The 25195-nt window shown below is 49.5% G+C and overlaps 1 protein-coding gene across 1 annotated transcript; it reads left to right on the top strand.

The window, feature by feature from the left end:
- The first annotated feature begins 362 nt into the window (after window positions 1–362).
- Window positions 363–977, top strand: LOC124657846 (RING-H2 finger protein ATL39-like). Its single transcript, XM_047196333.1, has one exon. It carries the CDS (start codon window positions 363–365, stop codon window positions 975–977), a length of 615 nt encoding a protein of 204 aa, XP_047052289.1.
- Window positions 978–25195: the final 24218 nt, after the last annotated feature.

Below are 25195 nucleotides of genomic sequence, written 5' to 3'. Positions count from 1 at the left end.
GATCCAAGAACAACAAATGTTCCACAGAAGCTATTTCACTACCAATCAAGTGAAACAAGTTAGATGCAGGGATTCTTTAATCCCACCTGCTGATCTTTATAGTTGGTTTCCACATCACATTCCCATGAAGGACCTTGATGGCGTTACCCTATCGCCGGCGGCGGCACACTAAACAAATGGACCGTATCGGTTCAGCAGGCCTGCGTATCAGTTAAGTCAATGATTTCACGATTTCACCTTCCTCGGACGCGCATACGGCAATGTCGCGGCAACTGGCTCCAACGTAGACAGTCCGGGTATAGTTTGTTCATGCAGCCAACAACAGCACAACACTAGCTAGTAAGCAGCTCAGCTCTGCACCAATGGCTCAGTTCTTCCTCGACCGTGCACCGCCGACGTCGGCGTGGCCCCCGGAATATTCATCCGCTCCTAGTTCGCTGCCGCCGCCGTCGTCCACGTCGGAAGATGATGAGTCCTCGTCTCAAGGCAGGGTCGCCGCTGGCCTCGTCATCGGCTTCCTCGCCTTGTTACTTCTCGTCGCTGTAGTTTACAGCCTCTGCAAGTGGCGCCGCCGAAGCCGCGCTCTCGCTCGCACTCGAGCAAGGGCCGCGGCCTGGGCCGCCATCCCCGCCGCTCCGCTGCCGCTACAGGCTGAGCCGCGCGCTCGCACCGAGCGGCGGCGGCTGGTCCGAAGGGCCAGCACCCTTGCCCCGACGCCGACTGCCCGTCTCCCGGCGTTCACGTACAGCCAGTCGGCGAAGCACAACGTGGCGGGCACCGGGGAGGAGGCGGCGACGTGCTCGGTGTGCCTCGGCGCCTTCCAGGACGGCGAGTCGGTGCGGCTGCTGCCGGCGTGCCTGCACCTGTTCCACGTCGAGTGCATCGATCCGTGGCTGGACGCGCACTCGACGTGCCCGATCTGCCGCTCCGACACTGACCCGACAGTGGACGTCGCGGCGCGGCTACCGCCTGTTTAGGCTTTTTCCATGGCGAGGTAGGCGGATACGTCAGGCATAGCCAAATAGCACTGGTGTAAAAATTCGAGTGTAAATTCCATGGATTTGTTTTCCTGGCAATGAGTTTTGAGTGACAATATATAACGTATATATTTTCTCCGTGTCTGAAACTCTGAATACATCGTTTGGACATTGACACTGTCGGTAGAGTGACTGATACGGGCATCTAACATATTGATTAGAATTACCACTGAGTACAAATTACAGTGAACTGATTAACCATACACTTGTCCTAACAGCACGCATATCATGTTCAGAATATCCTAGACATTGTATATGGAGGATTTGGTTAATGTAGTCAGGTCGAGCTCGTGGTTTTAAATTTCGATTTCAGACAAATTCAGCCTCGAAATTGCTGAATTTCAGTGATTTCTGTTGGATAGAATTGAATTTTTCGGGAACGCAAGTCACTGTGCCTGAGTCATCTTAACTCCAAGTTCTTCAAAAAAATAACTATATCTATCCAAATCACTTTAGGTGTGACATTTTCTACATACTTGTATTTTTCTTCGACGCTGGACCTTGAAACTGTAACTTTCTTCTTAGCACTCCAAGAGATGATATTCGGTCCAAAGGAAGACTGCAAAGCCACAATTTGATCGGCTGTCATCTGCATATCAAGCCCAACCAACATCTGAAAGGGCAATATCTAGTGTAGATTTGGACCTCATCAGTGGTAATCCAATACCAATTGTATGCTTAGCACATCTCATAATAGACTTAGCTTATGTCCAACGCAAAGTAGTGAGAGTGTGCAAATACTGATAGATTTTATTGGCTGCAAAGTACTAAATATCAAGCCTCGTAAGAGTGAAATACTGCCATGCTTATGTATTTGGTGCTATCTGTTAGTTTATTGATATTGCTTGTAATACAAGTTAGGGTAGGGTTAGCTGGCCGGTTGGGCCTCTATATATATGACTTGTAACTTTGTCAAATCAATCAACCAATTGTGAAATTCTACATGGTATCAGATTAGATACTAGGGCATGGTTGGGCCTCCCACGCCGCCGCCTCTTCCCCCTTCCGATTACTTCACCAACAAGCCCGCCGCGACCATTGCTACTGACTCCACCACCTCCTCCTCACCCGCTCCAGCCTTTACCCCTGCCATCATGGCTGCTCCTCTCTCTTTTGCAGATACTATAGCCGATGTTAGCTCCTTTATCCCAATTAACCTCGACACATCTTCCCACAACTATTACCATTGGCGCCACCTCTTCTATGTTAAACTCGGACGTTGCAACCTTCAAGATCATGCCGCCGCCAACTTCGTCCGTCACCCCGCCGATTCTCAATGGGTAAAGGAAGATCTCGCCATTATCCAGTGGATTTAGACACTCGTCTCCACCGAGATCTTCACCCTCGTCTTCCGCGACGCTACCACTGCCGCCACTCTCTAGGTGGCCCTTCGTTAGCTCTTCTAGGAAAACATTGATGCCCTCATCAACAACCTCAACACTAAGCTCCGCAACACGGTGCATGGAGACTCCCCGGTTGGCGTCTGCCAGTGTCTCAAGTCCATCACTGATGAGCTCCGCGAACTTGGCGCTCTAGTGGAAGACCATCAGCTCATCAACATCATCCTCGTCAGTCTCGGTGAAAGTTTTGAAAAGCAAACCTCCTTTATCCCCATGATGCGGCTGCTCCCCTCTTTCGGTGAGGTTCGGTCTCCATGATGCTCGTCCACATTTCTTCATCACCACTCAACACCCACCAATCCTCACGCCTTCCATACAGCCCTCGTTGGCGATGCGCCCACCTCTTGGATGGCGCCCCAGCCCCAACTACCGCAGCAAAAACCCAGTGTATCGGCCGTTGCAGTCCACTCCATCGACCTCGACGAACGATGCTCCACCGACACCTCCTCTGTTGGCCCTCATGTGTCACCCACCCGGCGTCCTCCCCACGATCCATGGGCTGAGATGGTTCAAGCTTGTTTCATGCCCTGGGTGGCTCCCTCTCCAGTTGGTGCCCCGCCAACCTACACGGGCTCCTGGTCGTCGGGCATGCGCCCTCACACCGGTGCCCCTGGACTCCTTGGATCGCAACGTCCACCGCATGCCTACCAGGCTGCTTCAACTTACTACCCGTATGACGTGGATGTCGGTGGTCCGTACATGCCGTACTAGCCCCACCCACCTCTGCTTGCAATAAAACCACCGACTGCACCGGCTCAACTACCTGCATCGACACCTCTACCCGCCAAGATGGCGCTCCGCCAAAAAGGCTTACCAGTGACCGACGTGTTTCTACACTTCTGACGGTAGAGGTGAGTGCCAGTAGTATAGTGTAACCACTTCCCATGACGTTCATTTGCCTGCCACGGGTACATCGTAGCCGTGACAATGATCACCACATGAAGGCATCACGGGTATACGTAAATCTGGTGATCAGATGCTCACTCATGAACTGATGATCCGTTAGCAGGAGTTATCCAGTTGACCAGAATCGGTAAAATGTGATCGTCATCGGTTTGTAATCAATGGCGCGCGCTTTTCATTTCCCTCGATCTATATAGATTTGCAGTGACATGTCGATTCTTGAAATATATGTCATTAGTCAAATTCGAGTGGCATCTCCTTTGAATTACGAACCATCATTGGTGAGCATCAAGTTATGTTTGAAACTTTTATCCGCCGTAACAGGAAAGTGTCCAGAAATGATTGCTCGTCAATATCTGCCGGTCGTTGGTTCATTTAGCAGGGAAAAAATAATAATATCGTATTTGTCATTTTAATATAGCTTAGCTGGTATACGCACCAATGGAGTAGTTCATGCTTACAATTGCAGGTCAACTAGTCCACAAATTAGTAGACACTACATCAAGCCTGATGTATTTGACGCATACATGAGACATGAATCTCAATGGAGTGTGCACAATACATAATATCATGGTAAAAGGATCCTTATCTTCGCGTGGCTGATATCCGCACAAACGCATCTTCCCGTGACTTCACTGTTGCAAGGGAAATATGACAAGCTGATGCAAAAGATAATTAATCCTCTGCTTCGAAGATGTACACAATGACAACAGGAAGAGTAATTAACTAAACAGGATAAGATGCATAGTGGATACATGTGTCGCAATACATAACATTCAATATGACAGAACTGATTAAGGAAGAACATGCTTCCTAGAAACTACAAAAATATTCAGAATATGAAATGGATAGAAGATAGAAGAAAATATATCTACGAAATATATCATTATTTCCTTAATCCCTGAAAGAAATGAATTAAATTAGACATTGTGCACACATGTATTGGCAATACAAAAGCTGCCCAAATAGTTAATCTACAAAATACAAATATATCAAGCAAAATTATTGTATGATATCAGATTATTGGTGCATAGACGCATTAATTTTTCTAAACAACAACAGTTTGTACCGGTCCTATGACATATTCCATCCTGACTTATGTCTATGTTTTCTTTCAAAAAGGCAATCACTGACAAGAGTAAAGTTAACTGATTAGGGTAAGATGCATAGCAGCAGATACACATGTCTTGTAATAGATAATATTTAACATGATAAAAATGGATACAGAAGAACATGCTTCCTAGGAACTAGAAGATTGTACATAATAGAAACCGGAGAGCCGATAAAAGAGAACATACCTACCAAATAGATCATGAGTTTTGTAGTACCTGAAAGAAATGTACAAATTAGATCATTGTGCACAGATGTATTGGCAATACAAAAACGACGGGCAAATAGTTAAGCTTGAAATACGAAATATATGAAACAAAAATATTGTATGACATAATATTATTGTTGCATAGATGCATATATAGAAATAATGTAAGCACATTACTTTTTCTAATCAACACCGGCCAGTGTGTAGTGGCCCTATGAAATAATACATGAAGAAAGATGTCTATATTCCGTTTCAGAAAAGCAATAATTGGGAGAGTATAATAGTTCGTGACTAACTCAATTATAATGCCTAATCATTACTACTCCAACAATGGTGTGTGGTTGAGCCGACGACACTTACACTGAAATAGTCGCCTGGAATAGGAGACCAATGGGTGACCCACTTGAGGGAGTCATTGCTACTCGGTTTAAGGAACTGGGAGGGGGGTTCATTTAATACATGCATTCTATCGTTACAAGGAACCAAGGGTGGAAGTCACCTTCCCGACGACTCTCAAATTGGCATGAGTCACCTTCCTTCCAAAAGCTAGGAGGAGAGGATCTTCTTACCTCTTTCTGTCGATGGCATTGTAGTAGCTTTCGCAAGTGACTCATAATATTGTTTCTGCAGGTACCATGATTAAGGTTATAAACTTTAAATATGTATAACATGCATGTAGATCATATATAGGTTTTTGAAATAGTTCAATGTTAATAGAGTAACGTTCTACAAGGGGTTGTAAGCATCAACGCAGTATGTAGGATTAAAAGAAGTATGAAAGCATAGTACTGAACATGGTAGAAAACAACAACATTCATTAAAATAAACTGAAGAAAAAAATTACCTATGAACCAGCTCATTAAGAAATATGTACCAAAAATTCAGAGTAAGAGCATACCAACTTATCATGCACTTCCACGAGAATTTCATTTTTGAAGATCATTTCCCCCATTACTAGGTGAATCTATGTGCGCTGCCCTCACGAAGTCCTTTCCGGGCCTTAGCTACAAGTATGATAAAGGTGCATATTTTCTAGCTTCTAACACGGTTGCATCCTCATTCTCCCACAATCTACGCTTTCTACAGTAACACAGCTTTCAAGCTTGTGGTTCATCATGATCTTCATCTCCACGAGCTTCCCCCGTCTACTCAGCATGTGTTGAAATCATAGTTAGATTGAGATGCAATAAACCACTGCCAGTCCTCGTGTATATGAGGCCATCTCTTCTTTATAAAAGTCCTAAAATCTTCATACTTTATTTTTTTTGCGGTGATTCGTCACGTGTTTAATGCTTTTGACTTATGCACGGGGCTTTAATTTTGGATCTCTTCATTACGTCTTCATCACCTTCAATGTTAAACAGCTATCGATCAACGTGATTCCCTCAACACCACTTGCTCTTTAGCCCTAAAGTTCATGCATGTGATTTTCACACCTTCACAAAAATTGATGCATGCGATGATGCTTTACCAGTGACCTTATTAAATCCTGCTCGTCGTTAAGGACAACTCAGAACATGTCACTTATAGGTATGCTTATCACATCACCTTCCGGCCAATAGCTAGCTAAGATTCACAAAATTTACTAATTTGCGAACTTCCCCTCAATTCCCTTGCCAGCGCCTCAACCAAGATTACACCCTTTTCAGTCGATCCAGACGACCACCTGCTGCACGCCAAGCTAGAGCCTCCACCGTCCAAATGACTCCCCTTAATTGTTGTGACGATGTTGTCAGTTTCGTTCTTACCGTCGGTAGAGATGGCCGTGGCGATATGCTCATACTGGTGATGTTATTGTCGTTGTAATTGAAGATGCATTGCCACCGATGCTTGTAAAAATATCTAAAGTAATTTGAGCTATTATTATACGTACATGTAAAGAGTTTAAAGGCACATACATAAGCAGAAGGTAGAAATATCCTCTCCCCCCCCCCCCCCCCCCCAGATCCGGCCAACCTGGTCCCCTCCTCCGCTCAGGATATAGAGGAGTGAGGACTCGTCCTCTTTATCGTTTGATTTTTGTAGATCCATTTTCCTCTGGCTTTGTCTTCCTGGACGCATAATCGATCGGTGGAGGCAGCGATGGCGTGCTGGAATAAGGTCTCGCCGGCCTCTCCCTACCTCGTGGCCTCGTGGGCATCCGATTTGGAGTCAACAAAGGGCCCGTGAGGGTTTGTGTCGCCCGTGAAGGGGACTTCTTCAGTTCTTCTGGCTATGGAGATATCCGAATCGTCACGGAGCTTCATCAATGGATACTTCTTCTTCTTTGTCTTCGGGACAGATGTGGTCTTCTAGACCCATTTGGTGACTTTCTTTCCGCAACCAACAGCGTCAGGACGGCTTAGGGAGGAGCGGCGGTGGAGCACCTTCTGCACGGCCTGGTGGTTGAAGACGAAGGGCTCCTAGTGATTTCCGTTGTAATTTCCGTTTTTCTTGTGGTGCTTTGTAGCACCGTACGTTTCTTTTTATATAATGCTATGGTCCTTTTCGCAAAAAAAAAAAGCTTAAACGTGCAGATGGTATAATAATCCACTATGGATCAGAAGCCAGAACGCAGGAGATTTAGGCGCGCGCCATGCCAGCAGGGCTCAGAAGTCAGAACGCAGGAGAGAGTGGCATGGTCGAGTCGGTTCAGGCGCTAGCTAGTCTAACATGCTACAGCAGCATGTCGTCAGCGGAACTTATAGTGCGCAGTGTCTCCGTCGTCTGCTCGGAGGCTATGTCACCATCTCCTCGTGACAGTATGATCAGATTTTTCATTACTCGCCAGCTATAGCGTTCCATCCACAGGAACGACTCTGACGATGTTATCTTACCGCGGGTTGTTATCGCGCGTAAACTAAGAGAACCATGCATAGTCCGTCGCTGATTTTGTCTTCACTACACGTGCACTTGGCAATAAATCAGGAAATCGGGATTAATCCCATCCTCCACACGGCCGGTGTGCTTCTCTTGCAAGTTTGTATCGATCCACGTATTATCTCAAGAACAGTGATGCAAAGCAGTGCATCAAACTAAACGTGATAAGCTAGCTACAGCATCAGTTTACAGCTCCAGTGCAGCAGGTGCAGCAATGGATCCAACAACACTGGAACTGGACTACTCCCTCATCCTTCCTCCTCCGCCACCGTGGTACGAATCAACGCCGATAACTGTACAGTATCCGCCACCGCCGCCGCCTTCGGATCAACGCGAGATCATCGTCTTCCTCGTCGTCGCCTTCGCGGCGTCCCTGGTCGGGCTATTCGTCTGCGGCTTCATCAAGGGGCTACGCCACAGCCGCGATCGCGCTGAGGCAGCGGAAGCCGCCGCAGCAGCCGCCCCTATGCGGCGATCGTGGCCGCGGGCGCTGCCGCAGCTGGAACCTACCCGGCACTTTCAAGAGCTGCGGCGCCTTCGCCAGGCGAGAGCCGCAACTCCGGCGGCCCGCCTACCGTCGTTCAAGTACAACCTGTCGGTAAAGCGCAACGTGATCGGCGGAGTCGAGGAGGCGGCGACGTGCTCGGTGTGCCTCGGCGCGTTCCAGCTCGGGGAGACGGTGCGGCTGCTGCCGGTGTGCCTGCACCTCTACCACGTCGAGTGCATCGACCTGTGGCTGGACGCGCACTCGACGTGCCCGATCTGCCGCTCCGACACTCACCCGACGACCGACGTCGCTCTGCTACCGCCTGTGTAGGCTCTTTCCCTGGGAGGGTTCTAAATACGTCAGGCATAGCCGGATTGCACTCGGAGTAGATGATACCTGTACCTGAGAGTAGGTTCAGTATAAATTCCATGCATCTGTTTTGGTGGGCATGGGTTTTGACTGTTGAGTGGCGTGTCGTACTAATTATGTCCCAAACCCCCCATGTGAACCACGCCAAAAAGTGTTTGTACCTGATAATCCAAATCACATGATCCAAATGGAGCTATCGTGCATGTTTACACTGGCTATGAGTTATTGATACTGGCTAACGGGCATTAGCATGAGCACCACTATTTATTTTCTTGAGTACATTTTTTCTTCAAAATGGAGGCCTTCCCCCAGCCTAAATGTGCATACCTATTCTATTGGGATTTAATTAAATAGGTTTAATTAAAGGGATAATTCTCTGTGTTGGTTGGTTTATCATCAGACACAATTCTTCCTCACACCTCTTCGAACGGACGTGACACATATTGAAAAGCAACATGCAAAAATAAAAAGCTAACGCAACATCAAGAAAATAAAGCACCGCCCCAGACATCCGGTTGAGATCCGGTTGAGAGAGAGGTTCTCCAAACACGTTTTCAAAAAGAGAAACTGTCAACTTTGTCGTCGTGGGATCCATTCACAAAAAGATAAATCCTAGGTCTATTTTTTTATAAAAAGTATATACATTAATATCGTGAAGATACCAATTAAATCCAGCCTCTGCAACAACACATTACCCTAGCGGCACGATGGATGCACACAACCAGAGCCGAGCCGAGAAAAATCGGGGCCATGTGCGAAATACTAGAATAGGGCCCTATTTTACAAGAAATTTGAACTATCCAAGTATAATGTATATGCCTTACTATCTTACACAACATTTGGGTATATTAAAAACCATACCTATTCAACTCCTTGTTGCATAATATTTAATTGAACAACATCGTTATTTTAGGGTTCTTCAAAATAAAATCTTCAACCATATGCTCATAATCAATCTTGTCCAACAAGTTAGTCTCAAGTGATATTGTCGCCAAATCATTGAGTCTTTGTTGTGTCATCGTAATACGCATATATAACTTCAATAGCTTTAATTTAGAAAAGCTTCGCTCAGGTGTGATGCAACACCCACATAAATGGTTAAAAAAATTCTATATACAATACTTGCATTAGGAAAAAACAATCATGCCGTTTTAAATAATTCAGAACTTCAACAAGCTCGATATTTTCTTTTGGAATAAATTCTTGGAAAAGCTTTAGCTCAACATATAGTATTAGATCATTGGCATCGATGCTAGATTTTTTTTATCTTTTGTAAGGGTGCGTGACGGCTTGAACTTTTCGGTCACTGACATCGCGGCGTCGTGGGAGTGAATCAAACCTTGCTCGTCGCTGCATTTTCTTCAGTGAGTTGCTGCAGTTCAGATTGGATCAGACGAGGAGGCGACGAGGCGGGTTCTTTGGCTTCCTCGTGACTTGAGATGTCGCCTCGAGCCTGGCTCTGACTGCCCACGATCGTGACTCACACGAGGAGGACTGGAGGAGTCCATGTCTCCCTGTCCATCCGCGTAGCATTCGAAGGCCCAGGTACGTGTACGTTTTCTTCCTATGTATTTTCAATTTTTTCTATATGAGTAATTAAGTATATGGGCTTATATAAAATTTGGGGCCCCCAAAATTCCGGGGACCTGTGCGCGGTGCACAGTCCGCACATCTGGCCGCTCGGGCCTGCACACAACCAAAAAGAAAGAAAAAATACAAAAAGAAAAGTCCTGGTAGATTCATTCCTTGAAACAGCAGTACTAACACCAGCTTCTTCAAAAGCAGCTTCTTCAAAAGCGACGCCTCCAAAAAGGGAACAGTGCACAAACACCGTCATCGTTCAATCCCTAAATCACCAAGCCAATTCCTCAACACCGCACAGACTCGAACTACCGTTGTCGGTCCACCGGATCACGGTCTCCATAACATTCTCCGCCAGTTAGTTCTAGAAAATGCATAAAAGTGCCATGAAGTGTAAATAAAACAAATAGAAATTGGTGTAAAACAAGCATGGAGCATCAAAAATTATAGATACATTTGCAACGTATCACAGACTCCAGGCAAGAGATGCACTGTTACATTTGCCTTAAGAGCCTTCTAGAACACGACACTAGAACCAGGTCGATGAAGACAAACATCAGGCGGATCTTCGTCTTGGCGTGAGAGAAACCCTAGGACTGCCTTCTTTATTCGACCCAAGCTAACAACCCCCACGCCACCAGCCGGAGGAAGACAAGAAGATGGTCTAGCCTGCCAGACCAGAACCAAGGCAGCTGCCTCCGCAGCTGCATGCCCAGAACGAATCCGGGCCAGGCTTGCTGCAGCCGCCACCCACCATGGCTGTCGCACATCAGCGCTGCCGAGGAGGACATCGCCGATCCGCCCAGCGCCGGCACCACAACGACTCCTCCTCCACAAGCCACCAATCCACGTCGTCAGAGACGACGGGCCTAGGAGGGTGCCCTACACCCACGGTTTGTCACCGTCACCCGGATGAAGGCAAAAGCAACCGCCGCCACCATGGACGAGTTCGCTCCCCCAACCACCACCCACGACCCGCTCCATCGGCCCCGCCCCAGCCGCCCCTTCGAAGGAGTTGCCGCACCCTCTTCCCCCAGTGCCTTAGACCCCAGGGGCCACCGCTAGCGTGGCCTGTGTCGGTGGCAGCGGCGAAGAGGGGGACGCCTGAGATTTATTTTTTGGTGGCGGTGTGTGATCACCCCGGTGACGCCCTGGGGGGACGTCACGGGAGCCCTCAAAATCCTAGGTTTATACCTTGACAACACGTGTGAGAAAGTTCATTCAATGTAATCATCAACGTAATGATGCCTAAGCACCACCATTGCCAGATTCATGCAACAAGGGACAAACAAAGGGTATTCACCACTGAGCTCAGCACCTGGGACATAAGACTGCTCATAGTGGGAGTAACATAGCTAGTAACATCACACATCTCAAGGCATTTTGGTGACATGGCATGTTAATAAATGAAGAAAGAGGGTGAGGTGGTAACTAGCTATGTTACCATAACATCACACACATCAAGGCAAGATGAGTCTACAATATAATAAATGATACAATGCATGACACCACATATAAGTTACTACCCACTATAAAGGTAGTAACCTAGACTAGTAACATGGCATATGTTACTAGTCTAAGTTACTCCCCACTATGACGAGCCTAAATAGCAACACCAACCTTCAACCACCGTGTCATGCAGCCTCCGCTTGCCAAGTGCCATCATCCATCGTAACCTTGCTGAAAATTAATTAATTAGAAAATGCAATAGACTCAAGCGATTATATTCACGACCATACTATAAAAGAAAAACTGAGAAAAGAAATAAAAAAGCACAAACCATCAATGTGCAAAAAGACGGTTAGGTGACCGAAATGTGTGCCTAATTATACGATGTACAAATAATTTTGCAAAGATCAGTAAGCAGCATAAATTAAGGAAAATAATGATAAAATAAAGAAAGATGTTGGTACTAAACGTTTTTTTTTTTACCTGTTGGCACTAAACGTTGAGTGTGTTACTTCCGATAAATAGAATTATACGTAACAATCTTTGTTGAATGTTTATTGTGTTACTTCTAGCAATGCACATTCCACTTAAGTGCTCCCAGTATAAGATGTTATTATTACAACCTTCTAACTGATATAAAGATTGTAATAACATCTTATACGGAGGGAGGAGTTATTAATTAGTAGGCTTAATGTGTTCACCTAGTCACAAGCTGTTTGGATGTGGTGCAGAGCTGATTTGGTTGCGTGAACGAGTATTGTAGACGTGGTAACATTATTGATATTTAGGCCGATCCACATGACACTCTGCCGCATGGGCACATTTGGTGGTTGATAAAAAGATGATAACCAAATATAACAAATTGAAAACTTTCTAAATGGTTTTCGCAAAAAAACAAAAGAACATTTTCTAGAAGGAAATCACCCGGAAAGAAAATGCAATGGAGCGTATATTTTGACATTGTTAATTCAGCGCAATTTTTTTTTGAAACGAGGCAAAAGTTTTGTCTTTCATTGATATAGGAGAAAAGAGTTGGCCCGTTTATGAGGAAAACTAGCCGAAAAACCGTTACAACACGACACCACACGCCAGCCCCGAGGCTGCGCTCCACACGGGTCGACGACCAACCAGGTCGACACCACACCTCAACGCAACAGGCGGAGGCGAAAAGACCGGAGCCACCGCTCCAACTACCACACCGGCCCCGAGGCCGCGTCCCACCTTGCCGAAGACGAACCCGCCTCCACCGAACCGCCAAAACGCTTCACAAACCCCTCTGACCAGTGGACGTCTAAAGCGAGGCCCCAAGAGGCAAAACGACACAAGAGCGCCGCCCTCGCCCGATCCCGTGAGGGATCTAGGGTTTCCCCCGGAGAGCCCGGGCGAAGATCAAGAGACACCCGCTTCGACGACGCCTTCAAGAAGGAAGCGGCGCCCACGGGCGTCACCGTCGTCGGTCCGGGCCGGCCGCCAAGACAGAGCTTTCGCCTAGCAAAGAGTCCCAAGAAACTCGCGCCCGCCCAAAAGAGGACCGGCACAGACCACCACCTGCATCCGCCAGATTGCGAACCCCGGAGAAACGCACCTGTAGCCAACGGAGCATCACCGAAGAACACCGTGGGCGCCGCAGGAACGCCACATAGAGGGGACGCCGACCAACACCAACACGGGGCCCGAAGACGAACGCCGAAGCCTGCAGACAAGAACTCCCAGATCCGACTGCCACGCCGCCCACGTGGCCACTGCAGCCGCCTCACCGCCGAGGAAACCGAGGCCGCCGTCCCATCGCGCCCCTCACCAAGCTCCTCCTCCCATGGACATGCCGCACGCACCCTGGCCTCCACACGCCGGCGACGGCACTCCACCACCGCGCCGCACGGCCCCAGCACGCAACCACGCCACCATCGCAGACCTCTCGCAGCAACCTCGTGGCCAACCCGAAGCTGCCGCCGCGCAGCCCTCCCGGCCCAGGGCCCTCGCCATGGCCGCCGCCGCTGCCCGGGGGCACCGCCCCGGCACTCCACCACCCAGCTGCTGCAGCAAGCCGCGCACCTCCAAGACCAGGGGGCCCTGCGCCGGCCAGCCGCCGCGCCGCCATGGCCAGCCCGGCCCAGATCTGGCCCGGCCGCCCACGACCGCCGGAGCTCCACGCGCCGCCAGCGGCAAGCCGCCTAGCAGCCTCGCCCGCAGCGCACCGCCGCGCCCCACCGCACGCCGTCACGCCCGCCGCCCTTAGCCACGCCCGAGCGAGCTCCTTCTCGCCAGGGACGCGGGAGGGGAAGAAACGCCCCGCCGCCACCTTCCTCGGGGAGCGCGCGGCTGTGCCGGCCCCCCTCCGGCGGCGGCGAGGCAAGGAAGGGAGGAGGTGGGGGGCGAGGTGGCGGCGGCTAGGGTTCGCCCCTCGGCCGCCAGAGGAGGGCGACGTGAGGGGTCGGGAAGTTCAACCGAGCATAATTCAGCGCAATTGATGGCGCCGTTCTATCTCCCAAGGGCAGGACAGTGTCTCGGTCAATCTCACGGTCTGCTCCAGGAAGTTTTATCAACTTGGCTTTTAGTTGCCACTAGCCAGCTATGACGGTTGCATTGGACGACCTTGGCAATGTAAGGGTACGTTTTATCATCGCATCATAGACAAAGAGAACCCCGCATCGTCCGTCAAATTTTTTGTCTCCATTATCGGTGCATTTAGCGATAAATCAGAAATTTGAGACTAACTAACCCCTCCTGCGCAAGGCTTCTTGCAACCTTCCGTTGATCCATCCACATAAAATCTGTAGCAAACAACAGCATAGTACTTAGCTTGTTTGCATTTGCACTTCGCCGCAATGCCTTCATTGCTGCCGCCGTTTCCACCGGACTTATCGCTGCCGCCGCCGAGGCCTCCACCACCGCCACCGCCACTTGATGAAAATAGGATCTTGATCGTCCGCCTGGTCATGGCCTTCGCGTTGTCCTTGTTCGCTATCTTCCTGTGCGGCTGCTGCAAGGGATATCGAAACAGCCAGGCTCGCGCTGCGGCCGCCGCTGCCGGACGGCCACGGCTGCAGCAGCTGGAATCCCGTGCGGACAACGGCGGCGCGACTAACACGGCGGCCCGCCTCCCAGCGTTCAAATATAGCCAGACGGTGAAGCACAAAGTGGCTGGTGCGGCGGAGGAGGCGACGACGTGCTCAGTGTGCCTCGGCGCGTTCCAGCACGGCGAGTCTGTGCGGCTGCTGCCGGCGTGCCTGCACCTGTTCCACGTCGAGTGCATAGATCCGTGGCTGGACGCGCACTCGACGTGCCCGATCTGCCGCTCCGACACTGACCCGACGATAGGCGTAGGACGGCTACCGAATGTGTAGGATTGGACGGCCTTGCGTACGTGCGTACATGAAGGTTTTTGCGTGCCAGGGAAAATTTCTCTTCTTTATCTGTGGAGACACTGTGATTTTTTTTTCCACAATTGTTGTCTCTCGCTCATATAAAGATGTAGGGAAACATCGGTTTTTCCCATAACAAATTGATCCGGATTTTGGGTTAATAGGTTCTTTGTACGAACCGTAAACACTAAATTAGATTATTTATTTATTTTTCTTAATTCTAATAGTAGTATTTTCTTGCATTTTGTTCTTTCCTATTGTTATCTATAGCCCGAAATCAACTATCGAGAAATTTAGAACACTCAAACTAATATGTAGTATGCTCTTTCAAATGAATGTAGTCAATGGCAGCGCTAGGCATCAAATGGCTGCAAAAACGCCTTCCATCGCCGTCTTTTAAACCGGCCGATCCACTCAAGTGAGTGCTTCTCACGCGTCCGATCATGGTAAAAATGGGTACGTATGTATCAAGTTCTTATCCTTCAGACTGTGGCATGTACATGGGCTGCAATTATGTAAATCCATCTTGTATCAGTATTACACATACATGAAGAATAGAAAGTGTTAAAATGAACAATATTGCCAAATAGCAAAGGGCAGCAAGACATATTACAACAATTCAAAATCCAAACAGCTACAGCCGATTTAAGCACAATTGTCTGAACTATAGCTACTGACGACATAACTAGCTGCCCTTTCTCATCTTTACCTTTAGTGAGGTATATATCTAGCTACCTAAGCAGGAACGATCGATTGCACTTTGACCATCTCCTCTCTTCTGGTTGTAGCCTGGGTAATCTCGCTTGTCAAAAGGAACTTTCTCAGACATAACAAGAGAATATTCGGTCATCCCGCCTGTTAGACCGATCCAGCTCCCCCGACCTAGGCCCCGTTTGTTTGGGCTTCCACTTCTGTTTTTGGAGCTTTTAGAATCCAAAAGCTCCAGCCCAAATAAACAGCAAGAAATTGAGAAGTGATTGTAGGAAGCGCTGTGAGAAATTACACGTGAAACGCGAAAGCACGGCCTGGCCTGCTTCCCGAGCTTTGCCTGCTTCCCGAGCGAAGAGAGACGAAACTGCCCGCCCGTCCTTCCCCAGCCCGACACCCCCCCTCCCCATTTTCCCTTCTCTCGTTCCCGTCAATGGGAGGCTAGGGTTAGGTTTCCCCACCCTACCCCGCCCGCCGCCGCCGTTCCGGGCCAGAGCCGGCGCCATTCCCTCCTCCCGCACTCCATTCGCGCCGCCGGCCCCGTCCCAGGAGGTCCTCCTCCCCCACTCCATTCGCGCCGCCGGCCCCGTCCCAGGAGGTCCCCGTCCGTCGAGGCGCCACCGTCCCTGTCCCCGTACCCGTCCCCGTTCGTCGACGCGCCGCCGTCCTCCTCCAGCTCGGGCCGTCCAAGTCCTCGTCAACGTGGCCACCGTCCCAGGAGGTCTTCGCGGAGCTTGCGCCCGTCCTCGTCCCGGGAGCTCGTCCCCGTTCCCGTCCCTGTAGTCGGGGCGCCGGCTTCCCTCTCCAGCTCGTGCAGACCCCGTCCTCCTCGCCGTCCCGGTCGTCCTCAAGCTCCCTGTCTGCAACATCTTCTCCAGGGGCAAGGTGAGACAGATGCACTCTGGTTTTTTGTTTAATTGCTATGACATTGCACTAGCCATTGTTGTGAGTTGATGCAAATGCAAATTGGTATAGCAAACTCGGGACATTGATGTGTCAAATCTTATTTAGTGTTGTGAGTTGATGCAATGTTTATGTATTTAGATGGATCAAGATAAGGCACCTAAGGCAATTTGGGATGCAATGTCCACCACAATATTCTGTGAAATCTGCATGAAACAAAAAAAGGCAGGTAATAGGCCTACTGCTTTCCTTAGTCCAGAGGGGTACAAAAATCTAGCTAGAGAATTTGGTGGCAGGACAGGGAGAAACTACACAAAACCACAATTCAAAAATAAATGGGATTCAACGAAAGCATTGTATCAAGCATGGGTGTACTACACTACCAAAGCAACTGGACTTGGTTGGGATAAGTTGCTGTTTACTTATATAAGTTGCTGTTTTGGTGCTATATGGTGCTGTTTACTCATATATGGTGCTGTTTACTCATATAAGGTGTTGTTTTGGTGCTATATGGTGCTGTTTACTCATATAAGGTGCTATTTACTCATATAAGTTGCTGTTTTGGTGCTATATGGTGCTGTTTACTCATATAAGGTGCTGTTTTGGTGCTATATGGTGCTGTTTACTCATATAAGGTGCTGTTTACTCATATAAGTTGCTGTTTTGGTGCTATATGGTGCTGTTTTGGTTGTATATGGTGCTGTTTACTCATGCATATTGCTGTTTTGGTGGTATATATTGCTGTGGTGGTATATGTTGTTGTTTTGTTCGTATATGGTGCTATTTTCTCACATATGTTGTTGTTTGTTGTTTTTAGATGAGCACAAGTCAGAGTAGTGATGAAAGTGAAAGCGATGATGGCATCGAGTTCGCACTTATGGAATCAAGAAGGCGTCGGCGGCTACGGAATGCACAAGTGATGTACCATGTTCTTGAACATTCCGAGAAGCATCTTACGAAGAACCAAGATGGTTATCTTTCACCATATACGGGAACCAAGTACCATCTACCCGAGTTTCGACTAGCTAGACCGCCATCTGGGAAGCAAGAAATATTCAACCATGCTCATTCATCTCTTCGAAATGCTATTGAGAGAGCATTTGGGGTATTGAAGCAAAAATGGCATATCTTACATGGTATATCAAGTTATCCAATAGAGAAGCAGACAGAGATTATCATTGCATGTCTAGCACTCCATAACTTCATTCGTGATAGTCAATTGTTTGATCTACACTTCTATAGATGCGATATTGATGAGAACTACATGCCTCCGGGGCATGTTAGTTCCACATCCGGAGGCAATGTAGGCGACAATTTAGGAGGAGATCATGTTACCATGAACAACACTCGTGACAACATAGCTAATGCTTTGTTCGCAGCAAGTGAAGGTGTCTAGACATTAGAACACTTCTATCTCTTTTGGGTACATGTGAAGAAGTGAAAAACTTGTTGCTCTTTTGGGTTGATGAGTCATGTCTTGTAATATAAATGTCACAACACTCTCGTATTATCTTGAATATATGTAATGTTTTATATTTAATATGAACATGTCTCGTAAAACAGTCAGAATTAGTTGATTCGTCTCAAATCGGCATTTATACAACTTCTTCAGCATTTAGGGGCATTTCAGAGATTTCATCCTTCATCACAGCTACAGCAGCCATTAACAACACTCCTGCCAAACATCAAATCTCTGCTTCTCACAGCTGCTTCCCACAGCTGCTTTTCCACAGCTCAACAGCTACAGCTGCTTCTCAAAAGCTGTAGCCCAAACAAACAGACCCCTAACCCTCCCTCCCCCGGGTGGCGGCGCCGCGCCACTCCGGGGAGCCCCCTCCTCTCCAGACTCCGGCCCCCTCCTGCCCCTCCCTCCCCTCGCCGCCGCCGCCGGAGGTGTCACCGGGCAAAGCCCGCGCGGCATGGCGGTGGTGGGGGCTTCAGATGGCCGCGACCATGGGGGGTGGGGGCAGCGCCCATGATCTCCTCTGGTGGTGGTGGTGCGCGGCATCGGCGATCGGAAGATGAGGCAGCGGCGGTGGGGGCGTGGCCGGATCTTGGCCTTGGGGCCTGGAGGCGGCCGGCTGCTGCGCCTTCTCCTGCGCGTGAAGGGATGCTCCGTCTACATCACATGGGAGCCGGGGCGGCGGACCCGGGCATGGTGGCGGTGACCTCCTCCCCCGAGGTGGACGAACTCGTTGGGATCTGGGGTGGGGGATCTTGGGATCCCACACAGATCTCCGGTGGTGAAGATTCAGTCGACGACGAGTGTAGGGTGATGGGGCAGCCGGTGAAAATCGTGCTTCGCTCTCGGGCTTGGCGGATAATGGCGGCGTTGATTGGCATCGTTACCTTGTCGAAGGCATCATCTTTGCTTGTCTCGTCACTCCAATCGGCGAGTTGGAGATGTGTGGTTGCCGGTGAAAATCGTGCTCCGACCCTGGTCATGGCGGGCGATGGCGATGTTACGCGTCGTTACCTTCTTGAAGGCATCACCATCGCAACCTGCATCTACTCACTCTTGCTGCTCCGGGGGAAACTCTAGATCTGGGTCTCTCGGATCGGACGATGGTGGCGCTACCTGCATCGTTGTACCTGTTGGGGCATCGTTTTTGGAGCAGCTGCTGGATGTTGGCGGATGTTGTTGGCACTACTAGGAAATGGCTATTCAGTGGCGCACCACTATTCCCCATCAGTGGCGCACTGCTGGTGCGCCACTACTATCACGCCACTGCTAACTTTTAGTAGTGGCGCACTAGTGGTGCGCCATTGCTATTTGGCTTAGCGAGTGGCGCACCGTGTAGTGCGCCACTACTAGCTTCATGGTGCGCCACTCCTAAATGTCTGAGGTGCGCCACTGGACAGAAACAAGGTGCGCCACTACTAAAATTTGAAATTTCTAGATCTGGATCTGGATCTGGATGTGGATCTGGCACTTTTTTTTCGAATTTTTTTGGCTCGTTATTTTTTCTCGTTTTTGTTGCTAGAATTATTTGTGCAATGTTCAATCTCATTTTTCTTAGCCTAGCCGCCGGTGAGGATGGATGAGAGAGGTAGGAGAGGTGAAGAGAGGTGAGGAGATGGAGGATGTAGAAGAGGATGAACAAGAGGACGGAGGCTAGAGGTAATGGAGGCCAGAGAGTCGCCGGAGGGTCGCCGGAGGGTCGCCGGAGGATCGTCGTCGGAGGGTCGTCGGAGAGTAAGGTCACCGGAGGTCGACATAGTGCGGAGGTCGCCGGAGGTGAAGAGAGGAGGAGAGGAGAGGACGAGAGGGGTAGGAGAGGTGAAGAGAGGAGGAGAGGAGGAGGAGGAGGAGAGGAGGAGGAGGAGAGGAGGAGGAGGAGGAGAGGAGGAGGAGGAGAGGAGAATGAGAGCAGGAGAATGTGTGGAGGAGGAGGGAGGAGGGAGGAGGGGGTAAGTGGCTGGCTCCTCCCACTTTGAATCCCGGCCATTTTGAAATTCGTGGGCGGGAAGCTTAGCAGTGGCGCACCAAGGCATGGGTGCGCCACCGCTACTTTTTTTCTATTTTTCCCAAAATCTAAAACCTGAAAAAAGTCCTGTTTCTGTTTTCCAATTGACGAATCCATTTTTTCTCCAAACGGCCGTAGGCGGTTGAATTCGAATAGGAAATTTCGCGTAGATAGATTTTGATATAAAAAAGTTTTTCATCGGAGGTCGTATGCAACCAGAAAATCCTGTTTTACCGAAAGATGACGCCATTTTGCATAATATATCAAAATTCATTTTTTTAAAATTTCACTAAACCTAGATGACATATTACATGGGCATCTCGAAGGATTTTATTTTTTGAAATTTCTATCTATTTCTTTTATTTTTTCCAAACCCGAAAAGGCGATCCACGGGGGGGGGGAGTGGATGCTTGGTGCGCCACTACTAAGTGATGCCCAAACATGTCCATCATCCCCTTTACATAGCAATGGCGCACCATGTAGAGGTGCGCCACTGCTACATAAAATAGCTGTGGCGCACCTCTACATGGTGCGCCATTGCTATGTACAAGGCTGGGTCAAACCCATGGTCAAACTTAGTGGTGGCGCACCACAGAAGAGGTGGGCCACTACTACATTTTTTATAGTGGCCCACCACTTTCCGGTGCGCCACTGCTAAGTAGTAGTGGCGCACTGCCCTCCTGGTGCGCCACTAACACCCATCTTACGGCTAGGCCTTTTCCTAGTAGTGTGGAGTGGTATTCATCTACCATATTTTTGGCGCTGAGTCTCGGTGGCATGGTGCTACAGGGTATCGACGACGGATGCGGGATGATGTATGCGTGAAGGATGGTGGAGCCGTCTGGCGTCGTGGTGGCATCGACGGCAGATCTTGCAAGGTTAATGCGATGATCTCTCTTGAAGATGGAGTCGAGGAAGACGGCGGTAGCAACTTCTCTGGCGTGTGCATTGGCGTGTGCTGAGAGTCTGCTTGACTGGATGTGTTTCTCACCTGGTTGATGTGAGCTGGTGTATTGTCACCCTCTTCATCCCACTGTAGGTTTAGTAAGGTGGCTTCGAGGTTGATGTTTTATATTCTTCTTGTAAGGTTTTGTGAATAATCTAATAAAAAAATCCGTGTGCATTCTTTGGATGCAGAAGCTAGGGTGATATTTCCCCCATTAAAAAAAAAGTTACCTAAGAGCATCTCCAGCCGCGTCCCCCAAACGCCCCCCAACATTTAAAATACTTTTTTTGGCATTTTTATTTCAATTTCCACAAACTAATACATAATTGGGAACGTGGTTTACACGAAGACACAATTATGAACATGGTTTTCCACAAACTAATACACAGTTTGAACCATGGTGGACACAAATATAAAATTTTGCAAAGAAACTAAACCTAACTAGGTCGTGCATCGAAGGTTTCCTGTGTTCGCTGCTAAGAAAGAACACTCGAGCGCACACCCAGTCACCCAAACTGGAAAATCCAGCGGGAGGATGGTGCCCTTGTTGGTTCTACCGATGAGGCGAACATCCAGAAACTTTCGTGCACGTGTTCGCTGCGAAGAAACAACACTCTGCATCATCGGCCGTCCTCCTCGTCGGTGCTGTCGCCGTGGTAGTCCCGGTGGCAGCGCGTCTCGTCGAAGACCTTGACGCTCATGTCCATGTCGCCGAAGTAGGAGAACAGGAGGATGAAGCCGGCTTCGAGGCTGTGGTGTCGCGCGAACTTCTCCCAGCCGATGTTGAGGTACATCTTGCCGCGCGTGTCGTAGATCACGTCGACGATCCACCGGTAGTAACCGCACGCAGCCTCCCGCAGATGCATCGTGCGAGGGGCGGTCGTCGCCGGCGACGTAGTCGACGAAGGAGTCCGGCAGCCTCTGGATGCCGCGCGGGTCGCCCTTGAGGACGAGGACGAACTCGAACAGCACGTCCGGCTCCACTTCCATCTCCGACGATGAAGCCGGCGGCGTGGGAGGCGACGGCGAGCGTTCAGCTCTGCCGCGGCCATGACCACGACCACGACCACGGCCGCGAGGTCGGCCTCCACCTCTACCAGACATAGCGTCGAGTCTTGTTGAGATGGTGGCGGCTAGGGTTTGGGAGAGAGGCGCTAGAGTTTGTGTGTGAAAGGGACGATGAGAGGCGGCCCATTTATAGGCCGGAGGGAGGCGGAGGAGCCGTGGCGCTCATTAACGCCGGCACGCAGAGCTAGGCGCGACGGGACGCGTCGCTGCGCCTCTGCGGGAACTGCACCGTCACTGCAAAGCCAATAACTTCCGTCGCGGGGTAGGCGACGGTTAGGTTAAAATTTATTGTGTCGCTGACGAGTCGGCCCCGCCACTCCCCGCCTCGCTTTTCGGTGTGTCCGGCTTCCCCGGAGCGTCCCCTGTGGGACGGGGACGGGCTCGGGGCCGGACACCGTATCGGGGCGCGCCAGACAAAATTCGGGTGTAGGGGACACGGCTGAAACATTTTTTTGGTCCGGCGCGCCCCAATTTACTTTGGGGGACGCGGGTGGAGATGCTCTAAGCACTCAATTTGTACAGGGTAATATTAATGTTGACAGACTAGGATCCAGAATCCAGCTAGCTCTAGGCCGGATAAGATGACCTCATAAGGGTTGATGACCTATATGCGTAATTCCCTACTAGCTCAGCAGTTAACATCACCTCCTAAATTTAGAATCTGCAAGATTATACAATAAGAATGGAGTTGACATCAGATTACTAGCAGTTATGTTAGTATGCCATGGTGAGAGAACGTAGGGGCGCAAGAATCTGGCGAACATTCGAAGGAAAATGGCCTGCCGGATCCATTGGCGCCGTAGAGGACCACCGCGGGTGCTGACGTGGACGGAGGAGATGGCATTGAGCGCGAGGCGCGATGGCGGCCTAAGGAGCTGTACGGTGGGGAGCATTTGGGGAGGCGACGGAGGAGGACGAGCTGCAGGCGCGCTGCAACGGTTGCCGGCGGCGAGAAGAGGAGGATGGGGGCCTTTAGTGGACAAGGCAGAAGAGCTTGTCCATCACATGGGTCGCTGACTCTTGGGCCCACTGTCGCGAGCTAATGACTCTGCGGGCCGAAACGGACGGTCGAAGCGCTTGGAATGAGATCTGACGGTGGACAAAGAATCTGTTCGCTGGCAGGTCTCTTCCCAGGACACTACATACGCTGACGAAATTTCCCGTCCCCAAATCGAAATCGGTCGCGCTCCATTACATCCCTCAATGGCTAGGTTAACGGCGGACGCCATCGACGGGAACCCTGACGACCGCGCGTCGTCGGCGTCGGCGTCGAGGGGGGCGGGCGGGGCCGGCGGAGGCGACCGCTCTGCTTCACCATGTCCGGGCGTCGAAAGAGCCGGGGCGTCGGCCGGGGGGACGACCGCAAGTTGCTGGCGCCGGGGAGAGATGGTGATGCCGGAGGGGACGACGAGGACGACGACCTGAGGTACAAGGACCGGCAGGGTCGCGGCCGCACCGCCACCGCCACCGCCATCCCAACCCCGAGCACAAGGTCTTGTCGTCAATCTCTTCGGCTTGATACGCGCACAAGTTGTTCGACAGATTGCTCACCAAAGTTTGCCGTCGTTTTGCAGAGCTGAAGGAGGTCCCAGAGAGATACGAGGACCAAGAACACCCTGTGGCGACGCTCCCAGCAGTAAGCGAAGCCCAAGAATTGCCAACAGAAATTGATTCGCTGATTGTGTCGAAAATACCTTCAATCTATGACAGGTGGGCGCTGCAGAGAGTATGTGGCCGCTGACGCAGCGCTGCCATGAACTGTGAAAGGGCACCTTTGCCGCTCATAGTAAATGCCGACTTCGCTGAAGGTGCCGACTGCGCGCCACAGAAAATGAACCAGCTTGTTCAGCATCCTGCTAGTCACCTGTCAACATGCCTTGGCTCGTTGGACAACTGGATAGTAATTGGCTACGAAGCTGTATTCCATCCCCAAGAGAACCTTCATCCTATTCATGACGACTGTTAGCTGGTGCAGCCCATCAAGGGTGGCATATTCCACTTAGCAAGCCCGTGCTTGTCTAGTTACAGAGGACGCTCCAGCTCACTGCTAGTTGAAGATTAGGATGGAACCTTAGTTACTCTCAGCCGGCCAGAGGATGCCGTGTAAGACTACAAAAAGTTTCTCTTTGTCGATCCCATTGTTGCGTCAACTTCAAAATTGCAGGATTAGCCAGTCAAGGAGCCCAGAACCATGTCATCTTCTGCACCCCAGACTCTAAAGTTTGGACGATTTCATCGGCAGGGTTTATTACCAGGGGAAGCGATATTCAATTTTTTCAACAGAAACTATTTATGTTTGGTGGCAATCAAACAGGACGCCTCATGATTGATTTTTGTCCCCACATGTGCTTGTTCCCAGCTGTTAGCAGGATCCAGAGATGTGCAGCAATTGATCCTTCTATAGTGAACTACACCATCCAGCAAAGGAACCTTGTTCAGTCTGACGAGCACCTTCTTTTAGTTGTTAGATACTTTGACACTAAATTGGGATCAGTTGGTAGCTGTTAGAGTGTTTCAGTTTGATACAGATTCACGCACAGGACTGAGAAACAGAGCATTGGTTCCATGGCCATTTTGATAAGTCTGAGCTCCATTGAATGCTTTGATGCGTCTGATCGCAAGGAAATCACGAGTGGTCATATCTACTTTCTTGATCATTTTTGCCCGCAGATTCTGCCGGTAGACAACCAGCAGTTTGCGTATCGCTCACAGCAGTACAGTCTTGAAACTGGAGTAATAAGTGAGCATTTGATTGGCAGAGAGCAAGCCAGCAGGGTACCCGATGTGGTTTTGCCCGCCAGACTAGAATCGGCCGGCCCATAGGCGCCTGCCCTGGGGCAACCGAGAGAGCGGGGGCCCTAGCCCAGGCAATAATTCCATGTTCGTAGTAACATATTTTAGATGTTTAGGCCCAAGTTACTAGCGTAAACTTAGAAAATTTGATTAGAGGTCTAAATCCTAAGTAAAGTAGAGATACTCCCTCTTTGCCAAAATATAGTGCGTATAATAAAATTTTTAAATTCAAATGACATAAAGTTTGACCAAGTATGTAGAACAAAATATCAACATCTAGAATACAAACTCAATACCATTAGATTCATCACGATGTATATTTTCATATGGTATACAATTGGTATGGTAGGCATAGATAATTTTCTCAAAAGACTTGGTCAAAGTTGATATCGTTTGACTTTCCGAAAATCTTATATGCATACATTGTGGCAAGGAGGGAGTACCTTTTATCTCCCAACAACCTACTCCCCCGTTTCATAATGTAAGCCGTTTTAGCAAAATATTTATTTTTTGTAAATCGGCTTAAATGATGAATTAGAGTGATA

This window comes from Lolium rigidum, chromosome 1 (genome assembly GCF_022539505.1).
Source record: "Lolium rigidum isolate FL_2022 chromosome 1, APGP_CSIRO_Lrig_0.1, whole genome shotgun sequence".
Lineage (NCBI taxonomy): Eukaryota > Viridiplantae > Streptophyta > Magnoliopsida > Poales > Poaceae > Lolium > Lolium rigidum.
The sequence above is the reverse complement of the archived record's forward strand: the minus strand, read 5'-3'. Positions and strand labels throughout refer to the sequence as shown.